At 39.8% G+C, this 14,427-nt stretch overlaps 1 protein-coding gene across 7 annotated transcripts in view; it reads right to left on the minus strand.

The window, feature by feature from the left end:
- Nucleotides 1-8,159: 8,159 nt before the first annotated feature.
- MEE13 (myosin heavy chain-like protein) overlaps nt 8,160-14,427 on the minus strand; it is a 93,887-nt gene continuing 87,619 nt past the window's right edge. For all 7 annotated transcript variants that reach the window (XM_086816743.1, XM_086816744.1, XM_086816745.1 and 4 more), the window contains 5 exons: nt 10,046-10,156; nt 9,877-9,956; nt 9,535-9,789; nt 9,328-9,421; nt 8,160-8,885 (listed from right to left, as the gene is read on the minus strand). In XM_086816743.1, coding sequence (XP_086672869.1) covers nt 8,556-8,885; nt 9,328-9,421; nt 9,535-9,789; nt 9,877-9,956; nt 10,046-10,156 — 870 coding nt within the window. In that variant the 3' untranslated portion in view covers nt 8,160-8,555. The remainder of the gene's footprint in view (nt 8,886-9,327; nt 9,422-9,534; nt 9,790-9,876; nt 9,957-10,045; nt 10,157-14,427) is intronic.

The raw sequence follows: 14,427 nt of genomic DNA on the forward strand, positions 1-14,427 counted from the left end.
TAAATTGATTAGACTTTTCTTATTGTTTACTCACTAGAAAGTGAAAATTGAGTAGATTAGAGTACTTTACTTCAAATTGGGGTTAATTTTAAATTGAAAATAGAATGTTAAAATTTGAGAAATGGTCAGCCATACAAAGGAGGTTATGGTAAAATTTTCTTGAATTTTATGAAAAATAAAGTTTATTTTTATGTTATTCTAAAAGAGTAATTCCCACCATTTGTGCATTCTAAAAGAAATATTTTTATTTACTCCATGTACATATTCACCTATGAATATGCATGGATATCATTGATATTAATTATTGAAATTAATTTATATGCATAGAAAGATGCATATTGGAAATTTTTTTATTATAAAAGTGTTATTTTCATTGAATTTAATTTATATGCATAGAAAGATGCATAATGGAAATTTTTTTATTATAAAAGTGTTATTTTCATTGAATTTTATATGCATAGAAAGATGCATAATGGAAATTTTTTTATTATAAAAGTATTATTTTCATTGAATTTATTTATATGCATAGAAAGATGCATGATGGAAATTTTTTTATTATAAAAGTGTTATTTTCATTGAATTTAATTTATATGCATAGAAAGATGCATAATGGAAATTTTTTATTATAAAAGTGTTATTTTTATTGAATTTAATTTATATGCATAGAAAGATGCATAATGGAAATTTTTTTAATTATAAAAGTGTTATTCTCATTGAATTTAATTTATATGCATAATGGAAATTTTTTTTATTATAAAAGTGTAATTTTTATTGAATTTAATTTATATGCATAGAAAGATGCATAATGGAAATTTTTATTATAAAAGTGTTATTTTCATTGAATTTAATTTATATGCATAGAAAGATGCATAATGGAATTTTTTAATTATAAAAGTATTATTTTCATTGAATTTAATTTCTATGCATAGGAAGATGCATAAAGGAAATTTTTTTAATTATAAAAGCATTATTCCTATAAAAATTAATTTTTAGGCATAAATAGATGCATAAAGAAATTCCTTTTATTTTAAAAGTGTTATTCCTATTAAATTGATTTTATGCATAAATAGATGCATAAAAGGATTTTTCTTTTATATAAAAGTGTTATTTCCATTGAAGTTGGATTTTATGCATAAATAGATGCATAAAGAATTTTTATATGAGAATTCTCTTTAATTCTATGTTTAATTTCTATGAGTATTTGATAAGTGAATAAGTAAATACTCTGAGAGAGGAATTTCTATCGTTTTGTCTGATTTCAGTTAGGAAAAAAGCATTATTTTCTTCAAGTTAAGTCTGTTCTAGTTTTCCTTCTATCTGGTTTATTCAGGTGAAGGATAGTTTAATCTCTTGACCCCGTTAGAAAATTCGTTATAAAAATCAAAAAGGTGGAATCGTCCCCGTTTTCCAGGCAAGGGAAATTTTCTCGGTTTCGGTTTCGGAATGACCACCAGATTAGTCTCGTGTCTAGACATTTGAGGGTGAGGCCTCGAGTGGGAAACCCTGCCCCACGCAAGAGGAAGTTACTTCCGCTGCTATCAATCGGGATTACGGTGCGCAGAGGGGACAGTGGGATCTCACAAAAACTTACTTATCTAGGCCTTGGGTGGCCAATATCTCATAATGTACAACTTTTATAATGCCGTTTCATGACACTTATGTCCTCAATTGGAGGATCATGTTTGTTAATCCAAAATGGGATTAACAATGTGATGTCTGTCAGTGGGGATGGGTCAACTTGGTGATTCTGATAGATTGCCCATCTTACCCGTACTGTCGCTATTTCCATTCATGGAGTGGGGATTGTATTTTGTTGGACCAATGAAGCCACCCACAAAACGTAGAAAGTGTGAATATATCATTGTGGCAAACTGATTATTTCACCAAATGGTTGGAAGCTAAAGCTATGAAGAGCCATTCTACAAGAGGTGATGAAGTTCCTCTTCAAGGACATTATTGCTAGGCATGGATTGTCGATGGAAATAGTCAGTGACCAAGGCACCCATTTCATGAACAAGGTGATGAAAGGGTTGTTGGAAAAGTACCTTATCAATCACAAGAAGTCCTCAACCTATTACCCATAGTGCAATGGCCAGGTGGCGAAATCTACCAACAAAGGTTCTAAACAAAATCCTAAAGAAGATTATAAATGCCAACAAGGATGATTGGGACCAGAAGCTAGATGCAGCCCTATGTGCATTTCGCACATCTTACAAAGTCTCAAAAACACCATTCAAACTAGTCTATGGGCTGGAGGCAATAGTGCCCATGGAAATTTGTGGTGCCCAGTTTGAGAGTGGCAATCCAAGAAAAGCTACCAATGGAAGAATTTCGAGAGCACAGAATACAAGAGCTCCTAGCCTTAGAAGAAGAAAGATAACTTAGCTCTCTACAGGCACAGAGATAGTGTAATAGAGAAGGAAAGCTTGGATTGACAGGCATCTCAAGCACAATTTTCAAGCAAGGAGACCTTGTATTGGTCTACAACTCCAAGTTGGGATTGTGCCCCAAAAAATTCAAAATCTGGTGGATAGGACCATTCATGGTGAAAAACTTGGTCAGTTAGAAAGCCTCGATGGTATGCCTTTTTCCAAAATAGTGAAAGGCTTCAGGATGAGGAAATACATGGGCCAACAGGTGGAAGTTACAGAACAAGTAGAGGACAAGGAGCTGGTCCGGAGCATCTGCCGTGGCATGATCTCACTAGAGACAATGACACAGAAAATCCAAAAAGCAACAAAAGGGGGTGGCCAGTCCACAGAAGAACATAATTCCATAACAAATCAAGGCCTGGCCCAGGAGAGCAAAGAAGTAAGTGACCAAGTGTACGCAAGCCAGATCCACATCAACAATGCGAATTGCCACCATGTTGGCATAAGTAACCGCATGAAGGACAAATGACATTAAAATTCCACATGCAATGGTAAGACGGGGAGGTGGCAAGAAAACTTTAATGCCTTTATGCCAGGACGGCAAGGATGATACAAATCAAGAGTCAAATCACATCAAGAAGTGGGAGGTCAAAAATGACAATGCCCTAAGAAAGGAAGGAAAAAGGAAAAAGCATCGCAAAAAAGAGCACAAGGAACCCAAACATGCATACTCTCAACTTGCTTTCTTGCACACAGCTCTCTCACCAAATCGCAACACTCTCTTAGAAGACAAAGCCATGCCAAAGGTCAGCAAGAGTCTAAGGCCAGAGAAAAGCCTTTGCATGCCAATGATGATTCCCGACATGAAGAAAAAAGAACACCAGGAGTGGGCGAGGAAGTGCGGCTTTGAAAAGCTACTCGCTCGCCACTGGGAGGATCTTTAGGACCCCAAGGATGGGGGCAAACTCATCAACCGGTTTCTTGAAATGAACTACATGTGGAAGGGAAGGAACCTATCAAGATCTCAGATCTCATAGTGCACTATGCACTAGGGTTACCGATGGACGGAGCGTTGGACACAAGCATGAAACCCATAGTGGAGGAGGAGATTCCCAAAACAGGCAACATGCATCAAGTTAAGAATGTGGCAGATGAGAACAGGAAAGAGTAGTTTGTTTTCTTTTTACAGAATGTAATGTTCATGGGGAAACCAGAAGGCATGTCAAATAAGCACTACAGGCTGCTCAGGGTAGTAGAAGCAAGAGAAAAAAATTTGATGGAAAAAAAAAGCAATCCAACCTAAAAAAAGCATAGACGAAACTGAACTTGAAGAAAGACCCAATATTGTTTAAAACAAAGTATCAACCTAATGATGAAAGCTTTGTACGTGTGATAAACATTATTAATGCTACACTAACACTTGATGTATGGCCAAAAAGTATTCCAACATGATTTGGTAAATTCAGTTTGTTTTTGGATCTTGGTTAATAGTGGTCTGAAAGGATCAACATATTTTAAAGAAAAATGATTGAGTTTAAAATCAAGAGGTACCAATAAAGTTCTCGGCTTGTAGAGTAGCAAATTTACTCTAGTTAGCAATAGAAGGGTTTAGAACACGTAAAAGTATAAGAGATTCAAATAGTAAACGGGGTATGATGACTTTGTGGTTCTTGGAGTCTACCAGAATCAAGTTCAATTTGCCTACTAGGTTTAAAAACAAGGCACAACGCAAAGTTAATAATAGGGTGTATAGGGGTGATAGTGTGTGTTGACTCAACTACCTTTCATGTATCCTTTGTGTTGGATACATTCTTATCAACACACAAAGGTTAATATTGTGTTTTGACTCAGCACAAAGCCTTACAATTAGTGATAAAAGTGTTTAAGGGATAGGAATTGCTTAATGGCATATCGTTCAAGTAATTTGCAATGTAATCCATGTATATAACATGAGTATGTTATATTAGTTTGAATGATGGTAGTTATATGACTTTGCATCTTAGAAAACAATCAAAGAAACATACCCAATCATGGTGAAGTTAGTTTAAATATAAGCATCAAGCTAATATATATATATCAAGGTGGTCCTTGACTTCTCTATATTATTGATGTGTTTTACTTCCATCTTTAACGGTTTTAATTATTGAATCATATGTGATTTGTTCTATATACATGTGTGTGTGTAAAAAAAGAAAAAATAAGCAAAGAGAATCTCTATGTATATGTGTATTATATATGTTGTCGTGTATGTGAGGCTATGTGGGTGCTTTTACAAAAAATGTTTTGTGTGTGTGTGTGGTGTCATGTGGGTGAGAAAAATATATCTTAAAATTAAGGTTTTAATGACAAACATTTTTTAAGAGAGAGAGAGAGAGAGATAGATGTCTACAAAAAGACATAGAGACTATGAGACCCGAAGTGCTATAATGTGTCCATGAAGTGAGCGAACTTGCTAAATAAAGCCAACTAGAATCGAAACAAAAAATAGCCATATAAGTGCAAGTGGTACTAGTCTTCGGGAAATACATTTTATTGAGCCGGATTGAATATCTTCTCATTGTAATTTGAAGAGAAAATGAAAATCTTCTCATTGTAATTTGAAGAGAAAATCGATCATTTTGAGAAGGCATTTCTCTATAAAATTTCCAAAATATAACTAAAACTTGAAAATTTTGAAGAGGATTCTTTTCCCACAAATGTGAGCAAACTCTACACAACCTATGTTTTCCCAAGCCCTGAGTATCAGAGTGGGTCCTTGACATCTTTGGCGATACAGAGGCTCTCTCCACCACGATCGCTACCTGTGGAGGAGCGGCACTTCTATATATCTGTGGATAATCTCTTGGATCTGGAGTTGTCGGGTGGAGGATTTCCTTGGATCAATGAGTCTCGAGCATCCTGCACCTGGATCACTTTGTCTAGGGAGGCATTGGTGGAGATGCAGAGGCACATGGATGATAAAAGAAGGGTTGTGAGGTAGCATATGTTGTGCCCCTCTACATAGTTGACCTCTATGATAGTGTTTCTCTCTATTAGGAATCGCTAGTCCAAGAAATCAATGACTCAAGACAATGGTCCAAATCCCTCTCTAAAGAGACAATGAAACCTTCCTTGAATCTCACAGTACACTGGACAAAACATGTTCTCTCTAGCAATTCCCTTTGCTCATCTAGTCTCCACCTTTAGGTGGTGTGACGAGACTCTGATCTAGTTGATTGTAATTCTCATGGCATATGATTGTTATGTGAAGATAGCCATGCTTCTGAATGAAGCCATCCTCTATAAGCCTCATAAAGTGGTCCCGATATAACCGCATCTTAAGAAGTTGTAATGGATCCAACCATGTGACTTGGTCTCTAATCTAAAAGGTCGGCTCAAATAAGTCGATTAATGTCCTGGTGGGTGAGATGTAATTGTGGTACATCAGGCTGTAGTTGTGGAATGGGGGTAGACAGTCCATATGAAGCCCATGTGAGAGGGAACAATTGTATAACCTTGGCATACCAAACCCAGACTTGTCCCATCTCGGCTAGTTGCCTAGATGACTCCAATGATGACTAGGTGAGCCTATCTCTATCCAAGGCGTACATGCAGTTTATGAACTAGAAGAGGGCATCAACTACCAAAGGGGGTTTCTCCAAACTCTGCAAGAATAACGGAGTGGGGTACTGAGGGCTTACTTCAAATCATCCATGAAAACAATTTGACCTCTATTCTCCTCCACACACACACACACACACATCTTATATTTAACACCCGTGTGACATCCTCAATGATGATGGTAGTGCGGTGCGTCTCCATCTTGTGCACCAACTCTCTCAGGGTATTGGTTCTTGTAGATGTCAAAGAAAGCAACATGGGCTACATTTGAAGTAGTAGTAGATGTCAAAGAAACTAAGTTTGGCTACATGGTATGGTTCTAAAACTATGCAGGGTGTTGGCGGCCAACTCTTGTGTCTTGTTCAAGATCTATATTTTTTGCACATTAATGGACCTTGTACTCATTTCTTCCAATATCAAGATGTTAAAATCCTTATTTGTATGCTTTTTCTTTAGCCCTATATAATCCCTTCAACTTGGATAGGAATGTTATACTCCCATATCATCAGAATTTAGGAGCCCCTCATTTCATAGGAGCTTTATTGAAAATAGCAGAGTCAGCTTAATCAGGCCCATGTTTAAACTCCTATACATAACCCATGTATGAGTATTTTTCCCTTTTTTACAACTCATGACCTTGAGGCTACAAGTTTCATCTCGTACATCGAGTCTTCCATATCACATCAAGTTGATAGGCATTTTAGGGATTCATCTTTTTCATGAAAAAGCCATTTCATTGTATCTCCATGTTTGCTCCATTTCTTTGATGTTCTACATGTTTATCATAACATTTTTAAGTCTTCTCTATCAATCTTTCATCTGTTTTAAAATGGACTACCCAAGATCTCCTTGCCTTCAGGTAACTATCAACTGCCTTCTTTAGAAAAAAATAAATGTCATCTCATCAATTGCACATGCCTCTAAGCATCCTCCTCAACCACCTTTTGATATTACATGAACCTTTCACTTATCTAACAATAATCACATTGTCTGGGTTACCCTATGCACTTTTGCCCTCTTTTGCTAACACACTCCTCAAGCATCCCTTTTAATATAAAAACTCACCTCCATTAATATATAACAAGCAAGGCATCTAGTTTGTTGTATCCTTTTCCATAAGATGGTATGCAAGTGAATCAACTAAAGAAGGGTCAAGGGAGTACGAGACCAAGAGAGAGAATTTGAGGACCAAGTCCAAATAATGAAAAAAAGAGACCCCATGCCAAATCACAATGAACCCACCAAAAAAAAAAATGGCACTTAAAAAGCTAGAATAAGACTCAAACCCTTGAAGTTCTCCCAACATTTTAACAAACACCTAGCTCAATTGCATCACTTCGAAAATGCGTTGTTACACAATGACCACCTTTGATTTCATCGTAAATAGTTGGCTAGCTTTTCTCTAGTAGCAACAAAAGGCATGAATTAGTGATAAAGGTAGTATGGATGGAGGATGAATGCTATGTCCAAGGTGAGAAGATGAACTTTGAGGACAACACTTCTTACATGTTTCTTCTCCTGCTAATGCTATGTCCAAGGTAAGAAGATGAACTTTGAGGACAACACTTCTTACATAGTTCTTCTCCTGCTAATGGTAAAATAGCTTGAGGGACAGGTAAAGAGTTTGTATGGAGTAGCAGCTTGAATTGATGTACTTTGTTTCACATTCTAAGGCCAAGAAATCTCAAAAGCAAAAATACTTTTCATTCTCCGAATCTTGTAGCTTCAAGTGGACTATGAATGGTGGTGTGATGATAACTTGTTACTAAGCTCAAGCCTAGAATACTACCTCAATATTCTTTGTTTACTTTTATCTATTTTAATAGCATTACTTTGCATTTATGTTGCTACCTTGGCAGGTAAACACCTAATGATACATGACGTTGCCACCTCACTCATCATCCAACAAATTCCATGAATAACCTTGCATCATCCATGAATTTGTAAGAAGTCTACTTATTCATATTGGGAACAACTTGAATGTCATTGCGGATCTTAGGAGCAAAGCAGCTACACTTCACAATGTCACATGTTATTCAATGCTCCTTAACATCAAGGAGCTTGATAGTTGCTAATCGAACCATCCATATGAGTCGACTCAACAAAATCAAGAATCTAGGCAGTTATGTTTCCAATGGATATAGTTGCCATCAAGACTAGTTATTTATAAAAACATAACAATAGTTGAAGAGACACAAAATGAAAGCCAATAATGAATGAAGTAGCTTCTAGAGTTTCAAGAACATCAAGGAAGGCCATTGTCTGGAAATATGGTATCATTGTTTGGAAAACCCCGTCTACAACGTGTTTGTTAGAATCAACAGACAACTAAAGCTTGGTGGATTCAACAGTGGTAAGGCCATACCATGCAGGGCTTAAAGATTTCAACCTGAGAGCATACCCTTGAAGCTCTTGCTCACACTCACAACATCGTCTTGGATCATATCGCATCTGTAATACTTCATGTTGTGTACTATTTCATGTACTTGGAAGTGGGAAAATGTTAAAAAAACATGGATTTCCATTTCAGAAACCTGATGCAAAGATTTCCCCAGTACACGCAAAAGACAAACTACTAAACTTTTACTGGTGGAAGATTGTGAAACTGTTGCTTGCAAATGACTTTTTGTGTGCAGTTAGACATGTTCTACAAATTTCTGCAGCAAGAATAATAGAATCTAGTAATGCCATTCCAAAAGTAGGCACTCCTGTTCTTTCAGCATCTAAAACATGCGGCTTTATCTTATCCATTTCCTTCGTTGGTGACTCAGCAATGCTGCAGCCTGAGTAACTCAATGGCAATGAGCTACTTACCGCTACTCTTAGATGCCGTGCCTCTGCTATGACACCATCGATTGTTTGCACAGCACTGGAGACAGCACCATCATGTTTGGTCCATGGTTTGCCCACCACCTGCAATCAATGCATTTGTCACGACTCACCAAAAAGTGTACTTTGACACCACACCGTGCTAACCATTCTCTAAAACGTAAAGTACGCAAAACGTTATGCTGTGTTAATTATTCTCCCATATGTTGCTCATAAGCATGATTAAGTTTCGCTCCTTTTCTGTGGAATGACAACTTCATGCTCAAATAATCACACACACAGGAAAAAGACGATGAGGAGTGGAAAAAGGTACGAAAGAGGAGACAGCATGCCTGTGTGCGCATTTGTTGGGGGTGTTTTTGGTGGGTGGATGTGGTGTGGTGGTGGTTTTGTTGAGGGAAGGAGGAGGACAAAAAGGGTGCATGCAGCTGGGGGGGGGCGAGGGGGGGAGGTGTGTGTGTGTGTGTTCGGGGGGCGGGGGGGGGGGGGGGGGGGGGGGTGGTTTGTTTTGTGTAATTTCTCATACCTTAACTATCGTTTGATGTAGTCGGTTGGCTAAACTGCAGAGTTGCTGAAGGCTAGACAGAATATCCCACAGAGCAGCATTTTCAGCTTGTAACCTTCCGAAGCACACCACAATTTAACCTCATTAGCTTTGAAGAAAAATGGTTTACTCTTGCTTTTAAAATATCAAGGAAAAAGCATCTTGAACCTGTGTTTTAGTGAAATTTACCTGGCTATACTAGGTCTTCCTTTCACTTTAGTCCTAACAAAATCTTGACCACGAAATTTGGAGCCCACATAATCTAATCCTTTCAACCAATATTTCAAAGGCCAGTGAGGAGAAACATTGTTTCGATCATCATGTGTATCCATGTTTTCTGGGAGTTTTGAAGTCTCTTGAAGTGCATCTTTACTCCAAGTTGCTGGAAGCATTCGATTGCTGGCGTTAGTACCGTGACTGTGCTGAAACATTTGTTTCAGCTTGCTGCAGGCAATCCCACGAACAAGTCAAATGTGCTCTCTGATATATCACTTGCATTTTTACAAAGATTCTTATGTTAATTAAACTCACCACTGTTGTTCCTGAACCTTTTGAAGTTCTTCGTGAAGGTTTGCAACTTCTATAAGAGCTTTTCCTTTATCACTTGTCACCTAAAGCCATACAATGATGTACTTATGATTTTGATTCTTAGATGAGAACTGTGTAGATTTTATGTTAGCTTGACTAAGTGCGAGCTAACCTGTAAGAGCTGCTTCTGTAGCTCTGCAATTTGGTATTCTCGAGCAGCAACCATGTTTTCCTCTAGAAAGTGTCGCTCTTCTTGTTGGGATAGTAGCAATAGCGTGGCCACCTGAAAAAGAAGTGGCAAGGAAAAACACAGTCACGATTTGGAATCATCCCCATGGAGGCACACCATGCTGCCCAGGCCCCACACACGTGGGACCTGCCCTCAATGCACACATCCCCTCTCTTCCTTCTCTCCCCTTTCCCTTTCCTTTTTGGTCCCCCTGATGAGATAGTTCGTGCCATGGACTTGGGAGCACATTCAGCAAGATTTACTAGCTGCCTCAAAGCGCCAGAAGAATTGAAGGCACACATTCTTTGAATCTCTGCCAATGGTAAAGGCCCCTAGAGTGGCTCTTCCCATCTCCCTCTCCAACATAGTCTCCCTCCATCAGGGGACGTTTTCTTTCTCTCTCCCCCCCCAGGACAGAGATCCTTCTATTAGTTACCAAACAAACTCAGTTCCATAGAGGGGAGCGATAATCAAGAAAACTGAGAAAAAGCGGGAAGGGGTGCTCCTCCCTCGGCTGGCTGCTCTGGGGGAGAAGACTACCACATACAATTGGGGGGGGGGGGGGGGGGGGGGGGGGGGTACAACAACACAGGTGGTCTATAATGCCAAGTGGGCTCACCACCACTGTCAGTGAGGAAAGGGCTGTGACGTCAAATCCGCAAGAGGGCCTCACAGTGCTTCTACATGCGATCGGAGCCACCCTGAACCTTCCTCCAATGTCCATGAGGGTATGAATGATATCGAGCCAAATGCTCCGGATGGACTCAGCTGGCCAGGTCAGAGTGCCCTCAATGGCCTCACTCTACAGTGAGCTCTCCAAATATGCCACACAGCAATATTGCTGCAAATTTCCCATCTCTAGCAGGAACCAGGAACCCGATGATTAGAAGAGGGAGCTAGAACTAGAACTTCAAAGATACCGAGATGAGAGACTTGCAAGGCAAGGCAAGGCTCCCACCATCCTCCTCAGTGGCCCAAGCAACTGTGTCCCAAAGCGCCGCGGGGGGGGGGGGGGGGGGGGGGGGGGTTTCCGCAGTGGGAATGCGGAGAATCCTCTGCCAAACTTGTTGAACCTTTGGGCAATCCCGAAGGCAATGCTGCTGGGACTCCTAAAGATGGCCGCACCTTGCACTTCGATGGCCAGCCAAGTGCTAACCGCCAGGCTCCAATGTGCCAACTGCCACAGAAAGAGTGTAATCTTTCAAGGCCGAAGACAGTCCCACTACCTCTTCCATAGAGAGATTGAGGAGGGAGGCCCTGAGACTGCCAATGCTGCCCGTTGCTGCTGGAGTGCCCTCAATCACGCGCAACTAAATCCTGCAGCCCAACCGTGCAGTGTAAGCAAAGAAAGGGGTGCCAAGAGCCTCCTCTCTATCAAAGGGATCATGCCATGTCCACTCTCCCGGATCCCATTGAAGTCGCGTGAGAGGGCGACCCATCCCTTCTAAGAGCCTTTGTGAAGATGTTTGCACAGTCCTCTGTCGTTGTCGAGCAGTAGACCATCTCAACCTCCCTGAACATGATGAGTTCACGCACAAAGAGAGAATGAATCTCAATGTGTTTCGTTAGAGCATGAAACACGGGATTCAAAGCAATGGCCATGCAACTCTGGTTGTCACATTGGAGCATTGTAGGATGCTTCTGCACCACTCCCATATCCCGTAGAATCCTCCCCAGCCACAATGCCTCACATGATGTAGAGCATGAAACTCTGCACACAGCCTTTGCTGATGAGAATGCAATAGTGGGCTGTTTCTTACTGATCCAAGAAATGCATCTTGAACCAAGAGAAAACAATACCCAATCAATGTCGAAGTCACCTGGCCAATCTGAGTCACAAAAGCCACTGAGGGTCTTGCCCACATCATAGGTGATGCCGTACTCCTATGTACCTTGGATGTATCGCAACACCCGCATACCTACTTTCCAATTATTCTCTAGAGGTTTGTTGGAGAACCTGCTTAAAACACCAACAGCAAAATTGATGTCTGGTCTAGTATTACACAAGAAGATAAGACTACCAACCAATTTCCTATATAAGGTCTGATCCACAAGGTTTGAGGTGTCTTTGATGGACAACTTCACATCAACCTCCATTGGGACTGCCTTGCATTTAGTCACGCCAAATGCCTTGAGTATCTCACTTGCATATTTCTATTGAGAGAGAAAAATGTTATTTGGCTCCTGCTAGACCTCAATCCCCAAACAATAATGCATAAGCCCACGATATGTCATCTCAAACTTTGCACTAAGCATTTGTTATGTTTGTGAGATCTTTTTTGATGATCCCTTGTCAAGAAGAGGCCATCTACATAGAGAACAATGACAAAAAACATACAAATTTGCATGTGAAGGGCTACGTAAGAGACCAATACTCACAAAGTAAGCATCAATCCTCTGGTACCATGCTTTGGCATGAGAGATGGGCATCTCAGTATGCAGACTCTTTTAGAGATGCAGAAAGGTAAGGTAGTTGAGCATTTGCCACCAATTTCTTACAGTCCAGATCATAGTCACAAGAAACGTTTCGAGTTTTTTTTCGTTTCGAGGTTTTTGGGGTTTTGTTTCAAAAGGTTTCGTCCCTCGGCTAAGAAACCGCGAGGTTTCGAAAAATCAATAATTTCATAAAGTATAAATACTTAAAGAACTTATAGTAGCCATCTAAAAACATAGTGTAATGATAAAAAAAAATGGTGTCTTCTCACACATCTCGGGGAACCATCCTTATTTTGGTGAGGCATAATGGTAATTTTGCTTGATTAGATGTCACAAGTGGTTCAATCAAGGACTCTTAAGAAATTGAAGAAGAAAAGGTTGAAATTGGGAAAGATTTAAAACATTGAAGGATGGTGTATGAAGAAAAAAGGAAAAGAAGAGAAGAGGAGAAGAGAAAAGGAGAAGAAAAGCAAGGGAGAAGAAGAGGAGAGACGAAGAGAAAGGAAGATAAAGAGGAGAGAAGAAGAGAATGAAGGAAGAGGAGTAGAGGTGAAAGAAGTAGCAGAAGATGGAAAAGGGAAGGAGGGAGGTAGGAGAAGAAGAGAGAAAGAAGGTGATGAGGATATGGAAGAAAAACAATTGTAAAAAAACCCCCAAAAAAATTGAGGGGGAGGAGAATAAACCTGAAATTTTGGAGAAACTGCCGTACTAGAGAGGTTTCGAGGTTTTTAAAAACCGTTTCAAAGTTTTGAGGTTTCGAAAGCTAGAAACGGTTTTTTTGTTACTATGGTCCAGATTTATGTGAAGCTTGCATGATGGGTAAGCAGCACCGGAAACCCTTTCCACAAGAGGCTAGTTTTAGGGTCAAGGCTCCTCTTCAACTCATACACGCTGATCTATGTGAAAAGACGAGTACAATTGCACTTGAAGGTTCTTCCTATTTTTTAGGATTACAGTAGGAAGATTTGGGTGTATTTTCTTAAGAAAAAGTCTCAAGCTTTTGGGAATGGCTTGCATTGGTTGAAACTGAGATAGAATCAAAATTGAAGCAGTTTAGAACAGACCGAGGAGGAGAATTCGTGCCTGATGAATTCTTGGGTTTCAGCAAAGAAAGAGGCATAAAGCAGGAGCTCACTACCACTCACACTCTGCAGCAAAATGGTGTTGCAGAGCGCAAGAATCCTGGTATTGTTGAGATGGCTAGGCATATGCTTAATGATAGAATTCTACCTAAATTCTTATGGGCTAAGGCAGTTAACACGGTTGTGTACATTCTTAATAGGAGTGCAACAAAGGCTGTCAAAGGGATGACTCCGTTATAGGCCTACTCGGGTAAGAAACCTTTAACTGCAGACTTGAAAGATTTTGGGTGTGAAAGTTATGTACATGTTTCAGATGCTCAGAGAACCAAATTGGATGCCAAAAGCCAGAAATGCATCTTCTTGGGTTATAGCATGGAGTCGAGGGGATATCGGCTCTATCACTCTTAGGCAAAGAAGATCACAGTGAGCCGTGATGTGGTATTCCAAGAACAATCATGTCTGATGGAGGAGGAGCTTTCTCCTCCTTCATCATGCAACAAGAACGTCACTAAAGCAACACAACCTCCACATACACACAAGCTTCCTCGCATTTTGATTGAGGGCAGCCCAATGCATTTCCTATGGACATGGATCTTGAAAGTGAACAAGAGCATGATGTGCCACAAAAAGGTAAGCGATTCCCTAAGTGATACAAGCAACTTTTGGATGGAGTAAAACCTCGAACCATCGAGAATGTGCCTCAAGATGTTCGTAGATCCAGAAGGCTAGAGGAGCAAAATAGGGCTCTGGAGAATCTTGTCAATTTTTCTCTTATGGAAGAGGGACTCAAGATTCAAGAGCTTACCA

The sequence above is a fragment of the Cibotium barometz genome, chromosome 22 (assembly GCF_041138505.1).
Source record: "Cibotium barometz isolate CiBa-2024 chromosome 22, ASM4113850v1, whole genome shotgun sequence".
Taxonomy (NCBI): Eukaryota; Viridiplantae; Streptophyta; class Polypodiopsida; order Cyatheales; family Cibotiaceae; genus Cibotium; species Cibotium barometz.